At 41.1% G+C, this 26,568-nt stretch overlaps 2 protein-coding genes across 17 annotated transcripts in view; both read right to left on the bottom strand.

The window, feature by feature from the left end:
• Positions 1–16,698, bottom strand: part of LOC6737075 (collagen alpha-1(XVIII) chain) — a 63,259-nt gene extending 46,561 nt beyond the window's left edge. For 12 of the 16 annotated variants that reach the window (XM_039294324.2, XM_039294326.2, XM_039294327.2 and 9 more), the window contains exons 1-4: positions 16,554–16,698; positions 15,701–15,898; positions 3,330–3,448; positions 2,368–2,906 (exon numbers count right to left, since the gene is read on the bottom strand). In XM_039294324.2, coding sequence (XP_039150258.1) covers positions 2,368–2,906; positions 3,330–3,429 — 639 coding nt within the window. In that variant the 5' untranslated portion in view covers positions 3,430–3,448; positions 15,701–15,898; positions 16,554–16,698. Of the gene's footprint in view, positions 1–368; positions 1,555–2,367; positions 2,907–3,329; positions 3,449–15,700; positions 15,899–16,553 lie in introns of those variants that run through there. The other 4 variants (XM_039294335.2, XM_044923113.1, XM_044923114.1 and 1 more) reach the window with 2 other exon arrangements.
• Positions 16,699–20,530: 3,832 nt separating this feature from the next.
• LOC6737070 (forkhead box protein biniou) lies at positions 20,531–24,449 on the bottom strand. The gene is made up of 4 exons (XM_002083881.3): positions 23,101–24,449; positions 22,044–22,320; positions 21,578–21,971; positions 20,531–21,051 (listed from the first exon to the last, which is right to left on the bottom strand). The coding sequence occupies exons 1-4, from the start codon at positions 24,141–24,143 to the stop codon at positions 20,723–20,725; spliced, it is 2,043 nt and encodes a 680-aa protein (XP_002083917.1). The 5' UTR covers positions 24,144–24,449; the 3' UTR covers positions 20,531–20,722.
• Positions 24,450–26,568: the final 2,119 nt, after the last annotated feature.

Raw genomic sequence — 26,568 nt, 5'->3', positions numbered from 1 at the left:
TTAATATGCATATGCAGGAGCACTGGCTGGCGGGGAAAATGGGAAAAGTGCGGGAGTTGTGGAGCATGGGTGTTGGGAGCTATGACGCGGGAGTTGGCCAACTCTGTCAGTGGTTAGTGACGCGTCGGGGCAAAAACTGTTTTCGCCGGGCCCTAATGAGTTTGCCATTGATTTAGGCATGCCAGGGCAATCCATGCGGCGCTATATCCTGCCTATTTGAGTCCTGGCCGGACTAAGGGGTTTTATTTTCAGTCCCGACCTGGCTTGACACAATTTATGCGCGAACCATGCACACTTTGATGGGCGACTTTCCAAACCATTTGTGTGTACGAAGTAGCTCTTATATCTGGCCAGCTGGCCATATTTACCTTCAAGCCGAACGCACTGGGACCATTCACAACTATTCACTTTAAATTATGGGATACGGATTCGGGATACGGTATATGGGGTTTAATCACGCGCACGCAAAATATTTAATATGTTGACAAAAATCACAGATAATTTAATGGCAAATACTTTGCTGTATTTATAGGTATGTGTGTTTTGCTTTAAAATTTATTGTAATCGTAAATTATGTATGCCACTTTTTTCATACTCATTTGTAATTACAAATGACAGTCGTGTCATGTGGGGCATTTATTTGTAATTTTTATTCTTTATGGTTAAATTGCTGTTCGTTATGTTTCTTAGCTTTGACGTCGTGCTGTGCAATTAATTCACTTTTTCACACCGCCTGCATTCTGGCATTGTGCAATTGATTGATTTCCATTCGAACAAGCTCGCTGAGTGGAGTTTTTGGTGGGGGTTTTGGACAGTGTTTGGGTTTATTTTCGTGTTTGCCACCACTACTTCTTGAACTTTTACAACCGGCAATCGCAACGCGAAGACAAGAAACGACGACGATAACAAGCAGAACAAGGGTAAAAGTAATTGCAGTTTTGATATCTGGCGTATATCCTTGCCGTTGATAAGTCTCGCAAGTCTGGGACTTAACCCAGTTTTTGTTGCACGATATGTACTCTGTTATCCGCTTGTGATATGATCGATTGCTAGGATTATGCTTGGGGGAACACACTTCAATGGCAGTTTAAACTTCCGGTTCAGTCAGGAGTTCAGCGGTCGAACGGTTTTCAAACGCTTACGCGGCCTCTCCTTCATCTTTGGTCGCATAATTGAATTTTAATTGACTCGATTCCGGGCCGGTCGGTTCACTTAGGCGAGCATATTTCATTTGGCCATATAAATCACTTTCATTTTTTGCGGCTAAGCCAGCACAAGGGCTTCATTTGCAGTTGTTTTTGGGGCTATAATAACTACGGCAGAAGTAGCAGTAGTAGTATTGGTAGTAGTAGTGCCAGCTGCCACCGCACTCACGACGTCCGAAAACCAGGACGAAGACGAGCAGGACGAAGACGACAAAGACGACGAGGATGTGGATATGGACGTGGACGAGGACGAGTACCGACCGCACGGCAGCAACGATAGGCTCATCTTTTAACCGGCCGCGTGGCCATCTGAACTGCTGGAAAACGCGAACGCAACTGAAAAGGTAAACGCACTCGCAGCCCAAGGAGGCCCATCAAATCACAGCAATCTGTTCGGGCCACAGACAACACATTGCTCCTCGTGCCAGCTCGACTCGTTCACTCGGTGGCTGAATCCCAACGAGCGCTGAATTCGCTCCACGGAGAGAATCGAGTGTCGAGAATCGAGTGAGTTATTCTCCGGCCAACGGGGGGTATACGCAATACTCAAGCCCACATGGCGTATACGAACGCCAAGGGAAGTTTGAGCGCTTTTGAGTGCCTTTGAGAGGTTGCCAACTTTTTCCGCCAGATGGCCAAGTGGCGCCACTCTTGGGCTGGCTCAAGTCTTAAGTGGTGAAAAGCTTTCAGCTATTGCTGAATGGGGAGTTGCACAGCAAGAAAAAAACTTATACAATTTGATTTTTTTTTACAAAAGGAACCAATTTTGAAAGTAACATAATATGGCATAGAACGATTCTCTTTTTCACCCTCTTTCTTTATAAAAATATTAGAGAAGAAAATAAGTTCCTTCAATGTTATATAAATCACTTATAAGTTATAATTTTCTATGATTATTGTATTATTACGCATACACTTTAGACAATTAGGTCATGTTTCAGTCCACAAAATAATGATTTCCAATTATAAACCATTGTGCTTCTGACCACTAATTAAAAATCCACTTTAAATGGATTTCTAAACTCAACCCCTACGGTAATAAAATGGCACTTCAATTGAATATTGGGCAAGTTTTAGGTGCTCGATAGCGTTTCGAAAATTATTCCCCTACAATGGATCGCAGATCAAAGGCATAATCAAATTGGCCGCCGCCAGAACTTACCTCGAATTTTCCGCCAATAATCGAGCCCGCTTGGCCAATATACAGAGTGGACGCCGAATCGAAGACCAATTCGATGGGCTCCCTGGTGACCAGGGTGGTGTTGCGCAGCTCGCAATCGTAATAGAAGGACACTTTGTCGCTGAGCACCTGGAGGGCAATCGAGTTCCACTTGTCCGGCACATGAGCCACGCCGAAGCTGGCCAACTTGCGGCCGATGTTCTGGTCCGCCTGCGTGTAGACCAGCGATACGTTGTAGCTGTTCTTCACGACGGGCGAGAGGTGAACGCCCAGCTGGACGACCGTGTCCAGCGGATTCACCACGCTGAACAGGTAGCCGCCCTTCAGCGAGCTCTGCCGGAAAGTGATGAGGATGGCGAACTCGTAGAGCTTCTCCGGTAGGAGCATTCGATACGGCGACTTCACGTCCGCCGTCTGCAGGAAGCGGAAGGCGGGGAAGCCGTCCTCCGCCTCACCGAACTCGATGCCCGCGAATTGGTTGTTGTTCATAATGTCGGTCAGCGTGTATTCGGCCAGGGCATCTGAAATGGTAGCCGCCAAGTAGGTGTTATTGCCTTTATTACGAAATTGTTGGTTTTATCCCCAAGCGTTAGATATAAAAGAAGTAAGTTCAGAAACTATTCAATTGACATGTGCGCAAACTTCTAATGGCTTTAAATTTTCTACACCTTTTTTTTAAATAATGTACTTTCAGGGCAATAGCCAGTATTTTTACAGATATTTCTTAATTGCTTTAATTATTTCTTAGGACGGAAATATTACAGTTTGAGGACCACTGGAGTGCAATGTGTATGCCCGAAAGTATGCTACACATTTTTTAATCATTCCGCAATAGCAATGCAGTATAAAATTTGATCTTTAATTTATTTTTACTTAATATTAATAATAGATTTTCTTAGTTTGAGTTACAAATTACAAATAAGACAATAAAGAGTCGCACTAACCTTTAATGGACTGTCCAACCAGCTCAAAAGATCCGAGCACTGGAACCAGGAGCGTGCAAATCATGCCCAATGCAAACATTACCCCTTGTAGCACACGCATCTTGAACAGAGTGGAGTGTCTGTAAAAAAGCAATAAAAACATAAGCTGCCATCCGTTTGAATCTGTAAAATTATGAGATTAAAGCGGCACTTCCGTTTCGCTGGGTAATCAATGCACAAATGTGGCCAGTTTGGGATTGCATTCGCAATTCCGCATATATGTATACAATTCCCCTCCACTTTTGCGGACACTTGTGCGTGGAAATAAACCAACCGCAGACACTTTATGCGCCGCCCGCAATTATGGGCACCAGTATTGGCAACACGAGTCGCACACTTGACTCAATGCCGAAATTATATGCACACGGGCATCCCTCCTCGGTTTTTGGCCAACTTGGCTGGCTGGCCATATTTTGTAATTACCTCCCCGGCAAAACCGCAAAGCTCTTGTCCCATTCCCATTCCCATGCCCATGCCCATGCCCTTTCCGATTCCGATTTCCATGCCATCGCACACACCCAAAAAGATAGTTCATCTGGAAGCCACACAACTTTGCGGTCGGTCTTCATTCATTCGCCAAACGAAAATCGTAGGCTTCGGCGGAAAAAACTATGATTCATTCATTGGGGATCGAAACAGTCAGATCGCGGGAAAAGATTAACAAAATAATGGTAATTATGAAGGGCAGATCCCTGCACACAAATAAAATGAGATTGTTCGCTAATCTTCAGAATTTTTTGATCATTGAAAAAAAAGTTTGTCATATTCATATCGTTTTATAAGAAAACTATGAACCATATCTATTTAAATGAAATATATTCAAGCAGTTCAAATGGACAGTAAGAAATACTTTATTGCTTAATGCTCTTTTGTGCCCAATAAAAAACAATAATCGTTCAATAGCCCATTAAAAATAATTTCCTGTGTATCAGTTTAACTACAAAGTTTGGGGACACACCTAGAACTCAAATGAGCCAAAGATTAAAATCACTTTGTTTATGAGGGGCACTGTGTCACTTGAAATGTCGGAGATCAATGTGAATCATTATCCCATAAATACAAATTGGGTAAACTATTTCGTGTTGAAGCTGTAATCGCTCAGCCAATAGATCATTTTCTGATCCCAGCTTTTACGAATTGCGTAATTATCTGTGACCAAGGGCAGCCTGATAACCCCATTCTATTGAGGGTTTACAAGAAAAGTTCAGCCGCTCCATACGTCATGTGTGAATAATTTGAACACAATAATATAACACAATTAATGGGCGCCAGTTACCCAGCAAACTCAGATCCAATCTACAGATACAATTTACATTCGGAAACTATGTCGCTGACCCCGAAATGTCTGTGGACAATTAATATTTATCAAGCCCGACTTAGCAGCCCAAGAAAAAGAATAAAAAAAAATATGTTTGAAGTCAACACTTTCACTCTACTTTGCTGTGTATGAAATGCAAATTACTTTCAATTGTGAGCATCGTGAAAATGTGTATTCTTGTCTCAATTTGTAGCTGACAGCTGGCTCAAAATATTTCGGCAACCGATGTTCAACTAATTGGACTATATAATCATCAATTTACATAAAAGCGGTCTTGCATCAAACCGCCGATCTATATCTTTATTATTCAGAATAATATGCATTTTTTATGATCATTTTTTAACAAGAAATGTCATAAAATTGCCGAAGAATAGATATTAATTGCATGCGCAATACTACTTTCTACTAATTTATAGAAAATGGGAAGAATGCACAATTTTACTTTTCTTTACCTTCCTAAAAAATTTCTTTATCCCTTATGATTTTTTAATATATCCATCAAATCAAATACAAAATGATTTGTGACTCACTGCCTTTGCAGTGTTTCATATTACTTGGCAATTTCTTTAAAAATAGAAAACATGAGAACAAGTGAACGATTGCGTCACGTATAAAAAAGAATTACTTCAGCTTTCGATGCGAACGCATTCTGAATGAAATATCGTAATTTTTTTTTTTTAACCAGCAACACACACTTCATGTTCTGTCTACAAATATATGTGCACTTACATCATATTTGGCCAAAAGTCTTTCGACTCCAAACAGCATGTTCGGCAATCTGCTGCGGCCACTTAATGGCATCATTAGGCGCCAAAAACAAACAGCCATACAAATTGAACAATCCCCCCAAAGGGGAATGTGATTTTCAAGCATTATCATACGAATTCCTGGCGATTCTGGTGGCGTGTCTTTCCTGTTTCTTGCTCTCTTCGCAATTGGCTCCCTGACATAATGAGGCAGCGTTTATGCAGTTCACAGACGGCGAGCCGCACATCACGTGCAACATGGACCGCGTGGCCAATGTCAGCGGCGACCCCTTTTGGCCAAGCTTCACCTCCCGATACAAGTTCTCCACTCCGCACTAGGGATCCCCACTCCATACAGGCACAACTGGGGTTGCGTTTATAGCTCTGATATTTTTATTAAATTAAATATAAAATTTATTTCTTTAAACAACCTATTTCTACAAGCAAAACTATTTAGTTAAGGTAAGGGAAATAGAATAATAATTTAAAAATGTATTTCAAATTACAGAATTTATAGGCATATGTTATTTATGATAATCAAGTATCAAATATGGTATTTCTCTGGTGAAGCACAAGTTTCTTTTATATACAAAACATTTGTTTTAGGTGTATTATTATGTAGGCTTAAATAAATTATTTCCCTATTATTTAAGTACCTATAATAGGCATTTAAATATACATTTAATTACCGCTGATCTGCTTTCGAATCCAATTATTTAAATAAAGACAAAATAGCAATTAATCAGTTCGTAAAATCAGATGCACCACTTCTGTAATTTTAAGACTTATATTCCCGAGGCCTATTGATGTGCTCTTATCTGTATATATATATGTGTGTTCATATATGTGTGCACCCGATTGTCTGACTCCCGGGAAGGCGAATAATAATACTGCGGCTGTTTGTTTAGAATGGGACGCACGTACGACCGATTATTGGGGCCTAGTCGGCAAACTTGGGCGTGGACGGAGCGCGGCTCATGTAAATGCCCACGAAAGTGTCGAAAGAACGGTCATAATAAATAAAACTCCCCCCGCCAAAAAAAAAATCACAGCACCCATGTATTTCACTTATGAATTTACGAGTCATTATGATTTTCCGCTTTTGCATCCGCTGCGCAGCATAACCATGGCAGGCCATTTGGCCCGAACCGTATGCAATTCCCAAAACCAATAAGCAATCAAATTTTATTCAAACTAGCAGCAACAGCTGGCACTTTTTGTGTTTTAAATCAAAATAGATCCGAGTGGTTAGTGTCGTAAAAAGTTGCGCACATCAAATTCAAAAGTCGTCAGAGCGCTGCACATTCAAAGGCGGTAGGAACGTCCAAAAAAAAAAAAAAGAAGTAAGAGATTCAATGAAGGGAAACCCCCGTAAAAAGCGCAAAAAGGGAGGGAAAATTCTAATAAAATTTTATTTTCAATAGTAAATCGGCTCAATATGACTGAGGGGCATATGAAAGGGCTCTCTGGTCGCAGACGACGACCAAGCAAAAGAACCAAAACTGTGCCACTATGTCACTTCAACCGGGAGGAGCGACCAAAGACAGAAGACGCCGCAGTGAAATACCCTATGAAAAGGTATAATTGAATTTCTAGAAGGTATGATTTCTGAAGAATACGATTAAAAGGAAGTTAAATCTACTTGCAACAAACTACGTGCATATTTCTATTAATTTCATATTTATAAAAATCGCTTAAAACTTCAATTTGATTTTTAACTATCTATGTACTAGAAACCAGTTCTTGCATTGTTATTTTCTATATGTTTATTCTTTTAGAAAATTATATTTATTTTCGCTATAACTTATCAGAGGGTATTTCGCATTCGGCTTTCACTTGTCAGATTTTCCCAGGGCCTGTTTCGTTCGTCGCGCACTTTTTGTCGTCGGCTCTGCAACCCTAAGTGAACTATTAGCTTTGTTGATTTTATGTTTTCCAATTTGTTTTGTGATGTACTTGCTGTGCTGGGACTGGGATGGAGGATGCAGTGATGGGGATTGGGGATCCGGATGGGGAAAGAGTTGCCTGTCAGCTGGCGTGTCGCCTGCCGACGTTTATTGGCCTTGGCTTATTTGCTACGCCCCGAAACGCCCAATCCGCCTTTTGTTTGATTTAAAGGATTTACATGCCAAATTTGGCTTTATATATTTAAAAGGTTAACACGTACACGCACAAGTGATTGGGCTGACTGTTTAACATTTAAAGTGCCTTCATTTAAGGTGGGAAATATTGTGCAAACAGCTTAGCATAAATAAACGACAATGCATCGAAATACAAGTTGCCAAATCCAGAGCAACAGAAACCACTTCCCCAAAGACATTCAAGCCAACACCAACTGTTGCATGCTGGCCAAAAGTGTGTGTGTGAGTGTGAATCGGATGGATGAGCGATAAAGGCCTAAAGCGTAATTCGATATTGGCCAGCTGACAACCAAAATCGGAGGTAAAGAGTGGGTTTTGGTTGCAGAGACATAATAATTATAAATGGATGATAAAGGCCCACATTCAGGTTAAGAAATTTAAATGTCCCAATGATAAGTTCACAGAATGAGAAATTATGTTTGCTACAAAACATTAAATTTAATTTTAAATCTCGCCAAGGAATGCATATCATAGGGAATATAAAACATTTTTGTACCAAAACCGAACCATATTGATCGTGTCATTCGCAGCTGCAATATATTAAGTTTTTTTTTTTTTATTAAAAAAATTCCTCTTGCAAATTTCTAAATTTTTTTCAAGGATTATTTATGCCAAGTATTTACTTATGGCCAAGTATAACAACAATTTAATTACAGGTGCACTATATACCAATCAAATTCTTTAGTACTCGGAGCATTGAACTTGCCAATTTTTCCTGGTAATTCCTCAAAAAGTTGAGGTCGTTGAAACATTCAGAGAAAAATGTGCAAAAATAATATATTTGACTTTCTGACAGAATCAATGGCAAACAATGCAATATAAATAACAAAATTCTCATTCCTCTTATATTTAAAGGCTTACTGCCGCAGACAAGCGATTAATAATGCGCCAAACAATGGCAAATAAAAAGAATAAATAAAAAGAATTACTGACTAGGAACTTTTTGTGCCGGCTTGATGTAAATTTGGCTGTATATTTTCGTTAGTATAAATATCAGCGGTCTCCCCATTTACTGATCCCATCTGATCCACACACAAAAAAAACATCATCTCTGTGTTTGGCATTTGGGTTAATTCCCTTGATAATGATGCCGGCAAAATGGCAACATATAAAAACTGAATCGCCAGACACAAAAAATGTTCAAAAAACAAAAAGTATAAATATGCAGCGATCTCGGTTTTGCTTCCCATACCCATTTACTTTTACTTTCTGACCTCGATCTCCTCAAGAACGTGGCTAAGTTGCAGTCCTACTAATTGGCCACATGCCTCGGAAGCCGAGGAGCAGTAGCTGAAACTGCCAATGTGCCACTTGCATCCCGCATTTATTTTTCTACAAAGTACTTTCCCTTTTTATATACACTTGGAGAAAATAGTGTATTTAAATGTCTGGACAAAGCAGTCGAAACACTCTTAAAATGGAAGACAATACAAATAAGGTTTAATATGCTTAAGAGTTTGTTCTTTTTATCAAAGTTTTTTTCTGATTATTGTACAATTTGGCATTAAGTGTTATTGTTTTTTCCTGTGCAAATAATTTATGATAGTTTCTAGATTCGTTTTTTTTTTTTTGTGCAACAGCTGCCGGCGAGTGATTTAAATAATCTCTAAGCGACGAGTGCTACTCATATTGCACTTAGCTGGAAGGCGGCCATGTGCAACATGTTGTCGCAATCCCAAAAAAAAAGTCGAAGGCGCAGACAGCGAAAAAGTTCAATGAAATGTGCATCATGAGGCGTCTCGGATACAGATTCAGAATGGGAATTGGAATGGGTTTGGGATATCCAGATCTGCCGCTGTGGCCGTGCGTGTCCCATCGAACTTGATGAATGGGGTGTGCCGAGGCATCAGTGTGTTCGTTATTGCTGTCATTATAATGCTTTGCATTTATTTATAGCTTCTTTGCCGCTTATCTCGCATGCAATATGTGTGTTTGTTTTTTTGTTTTTTAGTCAAAGAGTATAAATAATGATCAGTGATCTTTTGGCAACGCAAAAACCCAAAATAGGTAGTTGAACTCTTTGGCTGCAACACGGGATTCAAGGTTGACTGGGTGGCCCCTTCATTTCACGCAGTCTGGTATCAAAAATCGACTTCCTACTTAGAGAGATGTTGCCTCTGAATATTTTTTAGTATTTCCATTCGTTGGCATTCGGCCAGCCACGCAATGCAAAAAAGTGTAACTCGAAATGGAGCAAAAGTTCATAAAATTCTGGCTAATAGTCGCCGCAGGAAAGCTGACTAATTATTTGTTGTGATTTTCATGGAAAATTTTGTTTTGCTCATGAAGTAGCTGAAACGATGTCCTAAAATGTTTTCTATAACTTTCGAGACACATAGCAGAATTCCCAAGGGTCTAAAGAACGCAGAACCTCAAAAGTTTCACAACTCAAATTTATATCGCTTTAAAAATAGGCATTAATGTTCACACTTCAGCAGACGACAGCTGCCGGGAAGACAATTATTTGTCCGTCAGTCTGTCCACTTTTGATGGAATCATTTGTCTGCGATGACCTTGTGCCAGCAGATGTAGGGCCAACTGCATGCCATCCCATAAAAGACATATAAACATTTCAGTTTATTTCAAAATTGCCATCTATGCTTGTTGTTATTGCTTATTTTCGCATAAAATTAAAATGTTGGCGGGAAAAATGTATTTTATTTGTGTGTGTGTGTGGTTGTGTATGTTGCGAGATGTCTCTTTTTTCCGCACAAAAAAAAACAAAAAACAAGAGTAATGGAATGCCCGGGAGATGGGAGTGGGTTAACATTCATCATGCTAGTTTTGTGGTCTAGGATTCGGTGGCGTATGCGTAATGCGGCCACTGATACGAGCTTGCCACTGGCTGGAAAACGTATTTATGGCCACAAGCCCGTTATCAGCTTGGCAACAGAAGTGCGGCAAGAAATCCGAATTAAAGCCTGGAATTAAAGCTGGCCGAACGAAGCCCATTTGATTGCAGTTGATTGGCAATCAATGAGCTTGCTGCGTGCTCCCCCTGTCACCAGATAAGCACAAAAAATCTATTAACCGGACTCGGTGTCCTGTCCCAAACGAAATCTAATATCCATTTGGAATGGATGAGGCAGCATCACCGTGCCAGGACACGCACACGAAAGGCGGCAATAAAGCGTCCCGGACTTCAGTTAATAATCAATGTGAGTGGATGGGTGGAGGTGGGGTGAATGGAGGTGCTGGCATTACTCCTTGAAAGGTTAAGTAGCGAGTTGTCGAGTGGCACTTGACTGCCAAAAGCAGGAAACGGAAGCCAGGACACGATTGATGTCGATAAGTCACATCCTCGCCGGGCTTAAGGCGCATTACGCATACGTGGCACTGTTAGTCAAAGGTTTCTACTTCCACGCCTAATTGAAACGAGTTCCATTAGTGCCTCCGTGCTCCACAGTGGCGACTAAGTGACCCCCAACCCCCGACTGAGTGTCCCTGCCAGAGATAATGAAATGAAGTAATAAATAAATATATTAAAATGCACACACGTCTCGCGCATTTAGCTCATTGTCGCTGGCGATATACGCAAAAACAAAAAATTAATTAATAAGTAGGTTTTACATATAGATGAATAATTTCATAGTGTAATCTGGTGTTTTCACAGCTAGTCTAGAATTTATTGGACAGCAGGAGCATCAAAGAGACGCCTTCTCATGCGAATTCAACAATGTATACCATATTTTGTAAGCACACACATTATATGTGAATTTATGACGATCACGCGACGAACAGGTTCATTGGATGAGTTTCCATCGCTGGACTGCGTATTTATAATTAACTTGGGGCACATGGCAACAGCAGAGTCAAGAAATGGCTTTTCCGATCGGTTTTAATGTATCAATCTGCATGTAAAGAATATACAAACTTCTTAGCGCAATCTGTTTAATCTTAAAAGCTGAGATTAACATTAATGATCAACCAAGTCCGTTGATAGCAAATTGATTCTACAAAAGGCTTGATAAAAGAAACAGTCTTCAAGTTTACCTAATAGAGATTTAAGCTTATGATTCACTTATGTACAAATCATAGCAAAGCTTTTGCCACACAAAAATTGCCTGATAAAACCTCAACATATTTCGTATTTCTTACTGCTTCTGATATCGGAAACTTTCCTATGACACGTGTGGCATGAAAAAACCATTTATTAGAGTAATTTATGTTTGTTTATATTTCGCCGTATTTTATTCAGAAATTCAAATCATGGCTGAGAACTAACATCGTTAGACGGAGAACTAGTTTCCTCAGATCGAGAATAAATATGTTTAGTAATTGCACTCCGACTTCGAAGCAAATTTAGTCGTAATATGTAAAGTAATTCTCATTACGTCAAATTCACGTCTGGTCAATGAGTATGCATGAATTTCAATTTTTAAAGTGTGCATAAATTGTCGAATGAGAAGTTGAAAAAAAGATCGCCGGCTGGAGGACAACCGCAATCCGATGGAAACCAGACTCCAAATGGAAACGATCTGATAAAAAGTCATGCGAGATTTATGATGAATGGTACAGAAAGATTCTTTTTGGACCTGGTATGTTAGATGTATGATTTGTAAGATTGTTAATATTATTCTAATACATATAACTATAACTAGTACATTCCTTTCCTTTAACATTCGCCTTCTTTTCAGTGCTCCATTGCTGCCATTTGAATGCAAAATCTAACCTAATTCCGTCTAATTTCTCTCAGTGCACTGCGTTTTGCATAACTCCTTTGCCGCGACAATCGAGGCGGATAATCGCTGCCAACTTGGCATCGCATCAAGTCGCCGGCACACACAATGAATGCCAATTAATTAAGACGCCGGCACGGGTACGATCTCTCTGCTGCCCGTCGACTTATTTGGCTAATTGTCTTTCGATCGATCAGATAGTGGCCGAAAATGAATATATACATATAAATCAATATATATATATATTCCAGCCCACATTGAGTGAACAAATTTAGATTAAACGGGTTGCATTGCGCACGCGTTCAAAGGCGGCGACCGGCAATTATTGTTAACACGGGGAATCGATCGAAAAAAAACTGATTCAGAGGCGCCAAGCTCAGGTGACGGCGCTAAGCGTTTTGCATAAATTAAATTGGCATGATTTAGCTACAGATTGTCATCGTACACGTACAATTAGAAGGCGCAATTAAAGAGGAAAATATATAAATGTTTTCCACAGGTGACGAAAGTGCAGTGCAGTCTCACTGCGAATTATGATCAAAGACAATGTCTTTGTTTATGCATTTCCAATTCGAAGGCATAAACAACAGGAGACAATGGCCATTGTCCTGCATTTATAAACAATGACAACAAGTTCCGAAAAAATAAGCGGAACACAAGCAACGATCAAATATTTAATGGCAAGGTCAGCGAAATAATGTTGATTCACTGAGATTGCAGGCGATTTTATTCCGGGAATGCACAAAAAATAAATGCAATATTAAAGTGTAAAAATAAACCTTATCACAAAAATGCGATACTGTGCCCTGGGAATCGTGGGAAAGTAGCCTCAAATGCAAATCGCTGATTAGACTAATCCCAATGCCCGCATGCCACGCCCACCGCAAATAATTCACGCCAATCTTTCACAACAATTATGCGCAACACTTGCGAGCTAATATTTATGTAAACACGGGACACGTATTTTCACTTGGAGCCCAAACACGAATCTGTGGGATGCAAATGCATCTGCATCTCGGCATCTCAGCATCTTAACATCTTGCCAACGGAAAGTCAATCTGAGTGTAAGGCCGCGTTAATGCCCCAAACCTGTTCGTCTTCTGGCTATTTATTTTGCGGCATATATTTTGTTAATTTTGTTACCTTTGGAGCTGCTTGGCTACTTGATTTATTAGTTTACTATGGTTACGCACTGGAAAAAATTAGGAAAAATATGAAACGCGACCCAATGATTTTATAAATACGAATTAATATCTGGAATAAATTTCAGTAAATTTACAATATTCTTTACTTTCTGCTTAATAGATATTGATTTTTTACATATTTTTTTCAAGTGCATCATGACTTGCAGACAGACAGCTGGTTACCGAGGGAGCCTCTTAGTCTTTCATCGCCAACTGCCTGCTTTCATTAAACAATATTATGATGAGATGCGAGTATGCGGCATTTATGTGCCAACAAGTTGCGGATACTGGGCATGTTTCTAATTTAAATATTTTGCAAGTGCGCGAATCGATGGAAAATCGCGAACTACCATTCACAAGTGACCTAATTGAGACGTAAGTTCCTCCAGTTATCACAGCGGCGATTGTTCACTCACTTTTATGCCTGAGTCACAAGCAAAGTGGCAAATGCAATATGACGACATCGAGGGGTGTGGGTGTGTGTGGGGGTCACATGCAAATTTGTAGCCAATTTTAATTAATTTCTACATGTTTGCATTTATTGCTTTTTTAGTGAAAAGTCATACTTGTTTCGCTGCGACTGACTCATGAAGATTTATACTTGTTTTCGCTACGGAATGTCAAAATGGCACACATTGTTCTAGTTTCATCAACGAAGTCTACTACCATATTTTTAGGCCAATTTTTTCCTTTTTGTTTTGCTGAGTTTTTGCAACTAATACTGCTGGCATTCCCCTTTGCAAATGTTTATGTTTATTACATCAAAGTACATTTGCTTTTCGGCCAGTTGTCGCTGCCGGTTGCTGTTGCCGTGAATTAGAGTCGTCACACAGTGGCAACAAAATCGCAACAAAAGGGGAAACTTTCAACAGTCAAGCCCACGAATGTTAACACAAATGTGTGGCAAAAATGTTTGCTGTCACAACTTTTTTCCCTGCCAAATTCGGGGCATTTGTCATTTAATTAGGACAAGTTAGGTCAGTCCGCATGGAAATAAAAAAAATCGTATTTAATGCCGGTGGATAAAAATTCTAAAAAACCAGAAAATCCACAAAGTTCAATGCGTATATCTTGAAATTTAAATACAACATTTTCTATGCATATCATGCAGTGCTAAACCATTAAGCAATAAGTCTTCAAAAAACCAACTAGTTAAGAAGGTTAAATTGTTGGCTTTAACTAATTCAATTTGGATGCACTTCATGCTTCAATATATTTCAAATATTTCACCAGAAATCTCAAACTGTCACAGAAGCCACCCATGGAATAATTATAGATTCGCAGACATGCGACAGCTCTCACTCAAGATTTATATGCAATAATTACAAGTTTATTTCGACATGATTGCAATATGCAATTATCGCGCTTTAAGTACGTATATATATGCATATATAAAGCTGAGCCCCATAAATCGCGAAATTCGCAGGCGAATAAGTTGACTTATTGACTAGCCCCGTCGACAGCTTTAATTTCCGCTGCTCCATCGCAGACTCCATCGACATAATGCCGTTGAAAGATCATTAATGTGGGAACTTCTAATGCCAACAAAATATTGGAGCTAAAAAAAAACTAAGATAGGCGAAGAAAAACTGCTGATGGTTAAGGAAAAAATTTAAAAATAAACTCTGCAGCAATGGAAACATTTAAATATTTTTTTTTAGGCTTACATTGGAATGAGTTGTTGGTTTTCTTTAGCATTATAACCCTTTATATTTCTTTCTATGTAAGCAAATCAATAGTTATTGTTAGAATTGAAGTGCTGACTTATAACGTGAATAGAATGTGCAAACAGTTTGTATGATTTTGAATCAAGATTGCAGACATACTGCCAATATTTGAGCCAACAGATGGCCAAATAAGTCCGTCAAGGGCAACCAAAAGCCGAATATTGCTTCTTCTTTTAAACCTATAGACTCTAAGTTATATTTATTAATGAGCTGCGCAAATATGCATAGTTAATTTTCAGTTCATTGCCGTTGTTTTTGCTTTGTTTGTTTGTCGGCTATTTTGTTTGTCGTCATGAATGGGTTATGATATTATCGGCAGAAAGGGAGAAAAACTAAATGTTATTTAATAAGTAAATAAAAGCAACGCTAATCGTTGGCCGAGATTACCACGAACTAAAATGCATTTCCCGCACTTTCAATTATCATTACGAATGTCCGACTTCAAGTGGATTTGTTGGGCAATATGGAATTTTCGGACGTACACCCATTTACGTGACCATCAAAGGGTAATCGCTTAAAATAGTTGGGCGGACTTACCTCAGTCTCCAGCTGAATGGCACTGAATATTTCCACGTATTTCCTGGCGGAAGTGGGCCTTTTTCACTGCTGCATAGTTTCGGGCGACAGTTTCCAGCAGCAGGACACTTTCACAAAGCCTTTGGACACTTTTCTTTTGAGCCCCGGCTTCCTTTTCTATATATACTCTCGGTTATTCCGTTCTTGTAATTCACTACACTACACAAAACGGGGGACAAAACGGGGTTTTGTAAAGGGGTGTACTTGCGGAAGATCAATGAAAGTGACCAAATGGTCAGACAATGATTGGTCATTTGAGATGGCATTGACATTGGCCAGTCATTGTCCAATCCAATAATGGCACAAAGCAGGAGCCACAAAGGCAACCCGAAGGATTTCTGAACACAAAACACAAAGTAGACCGATCGGCTGCGGGGCGCAACTAAGTTTCGCAATCAAAAGTGCACTGGAAATTCAATTTGTTATTTCAATAAAAATGAGTGTTCAAGATTCATGGTTTGCTTGTCGAAAATGTTATAAGAAATAAATCAAAAATGTATATATATAATTTTCATTCATTCAACGTTTGCCTCTACTTTTCTTTTGCGTACATCAAAAGCTTTATCAAAAATAATTGACATTAATATGAAATATAAATTATGTGACTTTTTGTTGATTAAAATTGTTTACGACTCTTAAAATGGGTTTTTATTAACACAATTTGTTCAGTGAGTTTGTTTTTAGTATCTTGAAGTCTACGAGTTTATTTAAATCATTTTAAAATTTTATTTTGAACACATTTTTATGCACTTTTTTTTGCAATGATATATTTTGAATCAAAGGTATGTTTTTTATTTCCTTTCATTTAACGCACAATCTCGTTTTATTTCACAGTGTACCAATCTCAGCCGGCGAATTCGCGAGTTGTATGTTTTTCGTTTCGCAGGGGAGCACGCTTCGTTGTGGCCGGCACTCAATTCGCGTGTGGGTGCCCTGCGATGCGCTCCGTTCAGCGTTCAGACTGAGACTGAGGCCTGAAAAGCAGTCAGCCGGCAGAGCAGCTGGCAGCGCAGTCGGCAGCGGGAGAATGCCGACGAAATCAAAATGCTACCGTTTGCCGTCTATGGTAAATACATTTTGGCAGATACTTTTGTCGCTGATACCGATACAGATACAGATACTAATGGAACGCGAAATTCGAAATGCAATTAAAAGCATTGTTTTAAGGCATTCGAAATGGTAGACAACTTTTAAATTTAAATAAATTTAAATCGAGTTTTCGATTTAGTAAACAGCTGGCGCAACTTTGTTTTGCTGATTCAATATTTGAGGTGCAAACTGAACGAATTTAATTGACTTTCTACGAGTATCCTAAAAGTTTTGTACGACAAGCAAAATTGCGTATGAAATGAAATGAAATGAAATTCAATTAATAGTATTTAAAAAAAAAACCGGTAGTTATACTTCCGGAAACAATAATTTCAACAAAAATTCGATAAGCATTATTCTTAGTTTCCTTCGAATTTTTTGCTCAGAATTTTCTAGAATTTATGATTCCCATTCGATATGACTAGCAGTATACATGATATCATAAACCGTTTTATGAACAATATTTCCAGTAACGCGAATTTCCTGCAGGTCAAATCAAAGCGGCAATTTTCCGCTGCATGGTGCTGCGACTGCAGGTGCTTATGGCTTCAGCATTTTCCGACTTTTCCCTGCTGTCGTCTTTGCACCAACCACTTGGCTATAAATAGGGCCAACTGGAGACGCGAACCATACGGGCCAACACTTTCGTTTAACTTTGGTAAGGGAAAGCGGGCAGGACAGCAGCGCAAATTAGTTCCCAAGCGGCTTTAAAAGGTATGTGGGCCAAAGCAAAGGGATAAGGCTACAAGTGCGGAGAAGTCGAAAAATTTTGGAGGGGCGGGAAAGCATAGTGAACACATGCCCCTGGTCCCACATGTGCTGGGGCAAGTTGGCCGTCTTAATTATTTATACGTAATAAAACTAAGCATAATTTTCCAGCAACAACTACGCACCGGCGCCTCATTTGAAATTCTATAAATAAATTGGAAAGCAGTTGATATAGTTGGATGGCAAAAGGCTCGAAAGGCTCAAAACCAAAAAGCCGGAAAAACTGAAAACACATTCATACAAGTTGTTGGGCAAAAAAAATTGAGAGCGGAAAAGCGCCACAGAGTGAGAGAGAGCGAGTGTGTGAGCGTGTATGTGTTGGCAGAGGAAGAGAGCGCTGTCGACGTCGACTGCGACGCGGGCTCATGCGGCGTATGCGTAATTTTGTCAGCCTTATCAGAAAGCCATTGCAAGCAAACTTTATTTTAAAGAGCCGGGCCATTTATCGAACTTGCAACGTGTTGTCTACTACCACCCCTCCCCCTTTGAATGGGGGTATTCCCCAAACACCCCTCCCCCCTCAACCCTTTTCTGCCACAAGAGTCGCGTTGTTTGCACGCCGACTGCCCAAAGCCCGCCAATTGTTTATTCAAGCAGCATCACAGCATCGCAGCTCATGTTGGCCATGTGCACTTGAACTGCCTTCGCCGGCATGCCTGTGCATCCATTTGGCCGGCGATGTGTTTGTCTGGCCATTTTTTTCCCAGCTCCGAAGCCGGCCTCCGCCTCAGACACTGAGAAAAAAAGGTAATCTTCTAGTAGTTAGTAGTTAAGCAATTTCACTCAATAGCGCAACTGTTCAACTGACAAGTTATCATATAAATATGAATATATGAATATGAATTATCTTTTAAAATACATACAAAATAAGTAAGTTATCACATTTAAAGATAAAAAATCTTTTGAATGTTGCCCATATGTTTTTCTCTGTGTAATACGCTCTGATTGCAGTTGTTATCGCGGCAGTTTGTTGTTGTCGCCGGGTTTAAGCGCCTCTTAGTGGCAGTGAATCAGTGGCCAAACATGTAATCTGTTTAATGGCCAACTGACCGTGCATCGTACCAACTGGTCCTTTACGCCCCTGTAGCATTTCAGCCTGTCGCGTATACGCACTGTGAGCCAGACAGAGCATTGGAATTTGCATAGATCTTTCGCCAAATACTTGGGCCTTTTTTTGTGCGGCGGCTCTTGTAAATGCCCACCTGTTGAATACGGCAAAGCGAAGCAGAAACAAAAAAAAAACAATAACGAAACAAATGCCATTTGGACATTTTGGGCCAAACAAAAAACGTGAGTAATCGTTAAACAAAATAACCGCCACAAAAAAACCAAGTTAGTCTGAAAGCGAACGTAAACTTGTTCAGCTGCTGATTTGCATAAACCGCTAAAACTGAAGCTGAAACAAATAAACATTAAGCGCATTTCTGAGTAAACAACAATAAATAGAATCATTGCATTTAGTACTACCTTAGCTGATTTTTCAATTAGGCTCGGCATCAAACGCATTCTTAAAACCCTTAATCTAAATCTCCGATCTTTTTGAGTATTTTATTATACTGGCGAAACCTGGTTTACAACATTCTTATCGGGTCTTTTGATTAGCACTTTTTACTCGTTTCAGACACCATTTATAGATGTCCAATGTTCTAGAGTAAATGACCTGAAAATTCCATTTTCGAACCAAAACATGCCAAATTTACATAAATAACGACCTGATTTGCCTTGACTTTAATCATCGAAAGTTGAAGCTTATTTGAATTTAAACAAATAGATAAGAATCCGATTGCATATAAGTTTGATTATATGAAACCCACATTTCCGCTTTAAGTCCAAATCAAGCAAATTTTATAGTGTGGCGCTCAAATTCGATATTTGTTAACAAAAGAAGTCTGCTGTGCACATATACTTGATGTTAACTAAAATCATTCTTAACAGATTATCACCAATAAAATTTCGCCTTATTTTTCTGGGGATTTCTAAACCTGCTGGACTCTTTTAATAACCCAGTTTATTATTTTTTGACCGTTTATAGACCTCATATAAAAGCGCCTAATATGTGCTAAAAATTTTGATGCTGCTGATTAGCATCAGACTGGATTCGCATAGATTGAGATAATCCATTTACCCTATTAAGTCAAGTGATAATTTGCATTTTGAGTTTATCTATCAAAATAATTTTATTGCGTTTAGTTTCGTTGTTTATTTTCAATATGTGTATGTATGCAAATCGGTATATGAATGTCACTGAGACAGAAACAGCTAGGCAATTTAATTTCTGAAAAAAACATGCTAAAGAAAAAGTGTTCTCACTGTTAAAATTCGATTTTCGTCCTTCGAATTCGCTTTTTGTACCTTTGCACTTTCAAATATATACTTGCTAAGAAATAGATGGCGCTTTAAGTTGGGGAAATTAATATGGGTTTTAGTGATGATTCTCACCTTATATATATAACAAGGCATATGAAAGTATGCAACAAAAAAATTGTGTTCGAAAACAATAAAAAAGTAGTATTTGACTTGAGCCCACAACAGATGGCGCCAAAAACTGGTTCGAGAATTAGCTAATGAGCATTTACATTTTGAAAGATAAATTTTGTATGCAGCCTAATTTATTTATTTTTGAAGTGTAATTCCCAGTAGCCCTCAAAATGAAATATATTGTTTTTCTCCCTTAAAATCAAAATGGCAACGCCCAATATCCTTAGAAAATAGGATGGCATCTCCTGAAATGATAAATGATGCCGGGAATTGTCGCCGAAAGTACGTTCTTTTCAAATTGTTACTTAAAATTATTTGTGTGATTAATTAATATTCATGTAGTTATTTATGAAAGAAAGTAACAAAGCTAATTTTTCTTTGTATTATTTAAAATGCTATAGAACTTAGATGTATTTTAGTAACCCAATATAAATTAATGGAAATTTCTCAGCAATGTTTGTCTCTTTATAAATAATGTGTGTTTATTTCTATTTGTATGTATATATTTATATATATTCATGTATATTATAGTTTCCCTTCTATGCGCTATGCAACTATTTTTACTGTGCCACTACTTAGAGCCTAATTAAACGTGATTATTGTATCCTTTGAGGTAATATTGATGCACGCCATCCCAGTTGGGGATGGCTAGTTGGCGTACTTGAGTCCCTCGTAGTATCCACCGCCCCCATTCAGAGCCACCATCATGGGGGGCGGGCTGATGGGTGGCAGGTAGACCGGCTTGCGATCAATGGGCGAATGATCGATCACATGGCTGCCACCGGACTGCGATGGTGGCGGCGTCGTGGAGGAAGTGCCGTGGTTCTGGTGCATGGATCCATGGCCCTGATGGCTGTGGCTGGGATGGCTCGCATGGTGCTGATGGTGATGGTGGTGCGCCTGGGCCTGGGCCTGAGCCTGGGCGTGCTGGATGCTGGACAATCCGGGCAGCTGCTGCAGCGAAATCGAACGGAGGCCTACGGATTCAAATTGAGAGGAAAAGCGATTAAACTGGCTGTTCGCGTTTTATGGACAAGCGCTAAAATTCACACTGCGCCGCGACGTCGGCGGCAACTATTAAAAGAAAGGGAAAAAACGGAGTCGATCGAGTGCGGCATAGATTACCATATGTTGGTCCTACACCCCCCGCCCACCGTCCTTCGTAATTCGAGATGTGAAACGTCAGCAATTAAATTAGCCTGATTGACGCGAACACCCAGGAACATTGCGATCCCCCTTCACAAAGTCGCCCGGCACCCTTCAAGTGGCTGCACTGCGAGAAAAACTAGACCATCTATCTAGGAGTACTAGGTGAAATATTTAAAATTAAATAACTTAACTTCCCTAAGACCAAATTTAGATAGAACTGTATTCATATTCACATCGGATATTCCCTTATGAACTGCATGTTTTTTCTTTCGATTTCTTTCATTCTATACACCCCACCCACAATTTCTCGCTGTGTAGCTCAACCCTCGTCGCTTTCTGGAGCTGCTCACTTACCGTTGTCCAGGCTGCCGGCACTTGTTGCATAGGAATAGCCAGCGGCCACGAGACTCGCGGTTGGCGCATAATCGCTTTGAAGCGTCGCCGCCGCTCCCAGTGGCGAACTTGAGGATGATGCCGATGGGGCCATTCCCAGGGCGGAGTGGGCCAACGGAGGCGTGGTGGCCGAGCCATTCAGATTGCCGCCGGCTGCCAGGCAGGATATGTTCGTATACTGGGGCAGGGCGCCCACGCCCATGCCCACGCCCACCGACGAGGAGCCACTGTGGGCGGCATGGGCGTTCCAGGGATCGGAGAAGCCTTGACCACCAGCCGGCGAGACGCCACTGGCTCCAGCTGCACTGTAATCGTAGCTAGCGAAGGCGGGCGAGGCGTAATAGTTGCCATTGTCCTGGTGGGAAAAGAGAGAAGTACTATAGATATTATACGATCTTAAGTTGTTAAGAAAAACGTTTAAGCTTACCATTCCCGCATCGCCATAGCTGCTGGCGTAGTATCCATTGGCATGGCCGGCATATGGCTTCACCTTGATCTTGGAGCGATAGCCCCGCGGCCTGCGCCTCAGGCTGCCCTCGTCCTCGAAGAGATGCGCCGAGTTCTCGTCGATGGTCCAGTAGTTGCCCTTGCCCGGCTTGCCCACGCCCATGCCCTTCGGCAGCTTCTTGAAGCACTCGTTTAGGCTGAGATTGTGGCGCACGGAGTTCTTCCAGCCCACGTAGGGTCCTCGAAAGAATTCGTAGCTGCAATGATAAATATGAGTTTAACAACGGATAACTGCGTATACTTAATATCATGAATTCAAGATGGTCTTATTATGTTTGCCTTTGGCATTGGATCTTAAAACCCAGCGAAAATTGATAATCAAGCGTTTATTTATTTTACTCAGCCTTTGGGGCTCAATTAAAATTTCTTTTTTTTATTTCGATGGGATCAGAGTGTGGTGTCAAACAAACAAACGATGTCAGCTTAAAAGCCTCTCACGCATTCGGAATCCCCACCACACCCGGCTCTGCCCCTTCGACGCTCAAGTGGATTGGATCTCCGTCTCGTCGCCGAAATCGAAATCCAAACAAGCGTCGCGAAATATGAGATATTCTGAAGGATGCGCATGCGGCAAGACGAGTTGGCCAAATAGAATCGGATGCCCATAAAAAAGGGCCAGCGACACATTTTTGCAGTTGTAGCGACCGACACGGATCGGTATTACTGGTATTAATAACCATATGAGCCGGAGTGTCGATATCGCCAATTGGCTCCGTCTGAGATGCCGCCACCATCACTCTGCAGATCGGGTTAATCGAGGCGAAGGCGATTCAATTTTAAAGAAACTATTACTCTTTAAAAAGTGTGTAAACATTAACAATGGTGCAACTTCATTGCTACTAAACTTTAAAAGGATTTTCCTCCTTCTACCTATCAGATATTTATTGAGCTGCAAGTTACCTTTTCACCATTTCACATATTTTATAGAATTAATTTTGAACTATTACTTTTCCCCATCTCTGCCTTGCAATAGTTACCTCTTCTGCAAGTAGGCGTAAATTTCGGAGAGCGTTAGCTTCCCAGTTGGTGATTCCTTGATCGCATGTCCAATCATATTGATATAGCTGAGTGCTGGTTTCTCTGGCCGCCGTGTACCTGACTTCTTGGTGGTATCCGGAGTGCTCGGCGCATCCTGCTGGCTGGAACCACCTGTACCAACTACCGCTGAGCCCGAAACCTTGTTCTCCAGATGATTCTGACTGGGCGGCGAGGATTCGGATCCGTTGAGCGACTTGGCAGGCGAGGAACTCGAGCTGGAGTAGTTTAGCACGGGCATGCCGTGCGCATTGCTGATCACCTGCGACGGCGATGTGGAGATCCGCGGCAGGTAAGCGCCGCCTGGAGAGTGCTGCAGCTGCTGGGATGGCAACTGCTGCGGCTGCTGTTGCCCCGCCTGCTCCTGGCTGGTCAGCAATTGGTAGTCGTTCGCACTGAGTATGGTGTTGTTGGAGCAGTACTTAATGGTGGACGCGTACTGATGGTTCAGCGGCTGCAGCTGCACCTGCAACGGCTGCACCTTGGCGGATGATGTGCTGGAGCTAACGTACTGCAGATCCTGCGGCAGATCCGTGGGCGTCTTCGAATTCGACTGAGGGGAAGCGGATCCGGCCGAGTGGGCGGTCATCAGTACGCCATAAGGGGGTATGGGACTGGAGGATGCCGGCGGTGTGCCCATGCTGTGCAGGGCACTCAGGCTATAATGCTGTGCGGACGAAACGGGCGTGGCAGTGGGCGTTACCTCCATGTAGTGCTTTAGCTCCATATACCCGATGTTCGGTTTCTCATCGATCAGCTCCGTGGGTGATTCTCCGCCACCCATTGTCTGGTAATTGCCACTGGATAACAGATTCCCTGCTCTATATAGATGTCCAGTGTGGCTATGTTGGTGCGGGTGGGTGTGCGTGTGGGTGTGCGAATGTGGGTGGCTGAAAGGGGGATGGGCGCGGGGATCGTGGTAGTAGCCACCCAGCTGATCCATGGTCATAACCGAACGATCCGAGACCTCTTCACTTTTAATCATTTTCACTGGGCTTTTCGGTTTCAACAACGTGCGTGTTGTTTCAAAAATATTTTAAAAATATTTTCTTTTTTTTGGTATCTTTATTTCTGTTTGAAATAATTTTCACTATTATTTCGAATCGAAAGTACGCGCAATTCTTTCCGGCGGAGTGGGATTTTCTTTAACCACTGCAAGTACCGCACCGCTTGGCTATTCTCACTCGACTGAAACGGATGGCAGATCGCTCCCGCTCCTGGCACCACGATCCCATTCGATGCGATCCACTTGAGTTGCCATCGGCCGGAATTCTTTTTTTAGTACGCCCACGCCTTACGCAAATCGCTCGGTTCTCTCTCTATTTCTCTCTCGGATTCCCCATATGTACATATGTATGTGTTTGGGCCATGCCGCCAATTGGCTCGTTTTCCCGGGGTTTTCCTCTCGGAGCAAACGCAAAATATATAGAATTCAGGTCTGTGACTTGGGGACTGCGGTTATTGGAGTACATTTGCATGGCGGAACTTTGGTATGCCAGGTATTTGGGAAACCTAAACGGGAATCAAGGGAAAGTCGAGATCTATAAATTGGTATCAAGGAAAATAAAATGAAATTCATGCTTTGAGTTTGTTCTAATTGATAATTAATAAATGATGAAGGAAAGTATGAAAGTATAAAATAATTTTATTAATAATACCATATAACTAGAGGCTTGTATTGTAATTGTGATCTTTTTGGTACTAAATCATTTCAGCCCGAATTTAGTTAACTGATCTGCTAATTTCATAAACATGGCATCTGTGTTTAGTCGCAAAATTGGTTTATAGTGTATTTAAATCTATTCTGACCCCAAAGATCGCGAACGGAACCCACACACATTACTGACTCATTATCGTTATTGTTTCCGTTGCGAATTCGGATTGAGTTTGGATGCACCTCCCCGCTGGGAGTGTCTACCTTCAGCCATCTCCCCGCTGGCCAGTCAACAGTTAATAAATAGTCGAAGAACAGAGAAAGATCCTCGAAGATCGAACCCCGCACAATTAGGCACAAATGAATTAACGTATTCGGCGGAAAAAAGGAAGCTGCCGTTGCTGCTGGAGGCGGCATTCGGATTTCGAAACGAGCTGTTAATTGATTTAGTCGTTGCCTGGCACGGATCCGGACCAAGATCGGGCATGGGAATGGGTACGGGTACGGGTATGGCCATGTGGATCCAGGGGAGATGGGTGGATGGCTGGAGCGGAACGCCGCCGGAGAGCGGACCGTTTAGCAGCACCGCTGAGTGCCGCCATTGCTGTCAGCACTACGCCGACTCGTTGGCAGCAAGACGACCGTGACGGTGATGGAAACATGGGCGTAGAAGGGGTTTGCTTAATGATTAAAAACTAAATGTTTAAATCGTTATAATATCCCCTCTTTAATCTCTCTTACTTAATCACTAGTAACTTATCCTAACAAGATCCCCCCTCACTGCGCCACTGAACGGAGACGATGGCGACGCCGCTCTGCTTCGCTCCCTCTCGCTCTAGCCGTGTTGCCGGCTCGCTCTTGCCCTCGCTGTCGCCGTGGCAACGATTCAATTCGGTGCTCGGTGCCCCAAAACAAGATACGAGATACACAGGGGCGCGGACAAAGATACAGATACATTCTGTGGCGGGGACACACGGGGGCGGAGTTTTGTTTACATTTCACGAAATTCTATTTGTCGACGGCATTCGGGCATTGATTGAGAAAATCGAAGGAGGGAAAATTCCGCTCGCTAGGTTACCATTTTCTTTTCTATTTGGCTTTAATTTTCTGGCTGTCTTGCGGACGCGGCCTGAAAGATATTTTAATTCCATCCGCCACTCTTCTTAGCCACTCGCCATTTTCTGCGAATTTCCCAGAACGACCCATTCGGGTTTTCCGAATTCCGCCGTCTTTAGTAATTTCCAATCGGGCATACAGATATTTTTCACTTTTGGCCATTTTTCCCGCGGCTTCTGCGGTTTGGAGGCCATAAATTAATTTTACTTTTGATTATTATTACTTCTCCTTAATCGCTTTTTTTTCTTATTTTTTTTTTTGTTCGTTTTGCACGCTGTTTTTGTTTTGTGCCGACTCAGGAATTTCTCGGCGAGTGAGGAATAAATTAAGCAGGCCCCACCAATAGCTCACAGACCCTGAAATGGCGGCAAATTAATTAATTGCTCTGTTTGGCGATGGATTCCCAGAATCGGAAAAGTTATGTGCGACTATGCATGTCGGTAAATTACAGAAGTCCAGAAATCCTTAATGATTTATTGTCTTCGCTTTGGTTTTATGGCGTTAATGAAATATGCGCAAATAGGTGATAATATGGTTTAATAGTGCTTTTATTTCATTTGTTGCATATTTGGACTTTTTAAAAATATATTTTAAAATTTACAAAAATTTTCCACCACAATTTGATTTTACATTTACTGCC

The sequence above is a fragment of the Drosophila simulans genome, chromosome 3L (genome assembly GCF_016746395.2).
Source record: "Drosophila simulans strain w501 chromosome 3L, Prin_Dsim_3.1, whole genome shotgun sequence".
Taxonomy (NCBI): domain Eukaryota; kingdom Metazoa; phylum Arthropoda; class Insecta; order Diptera; family Drosophilidae; genus Drosophila; species Drosophila simulans.
The sequence above is the reverse complement of the archived record's forward strand: the minus strand, read 5'-3'. Positions and strand labels throughout refer to the sequence as shown.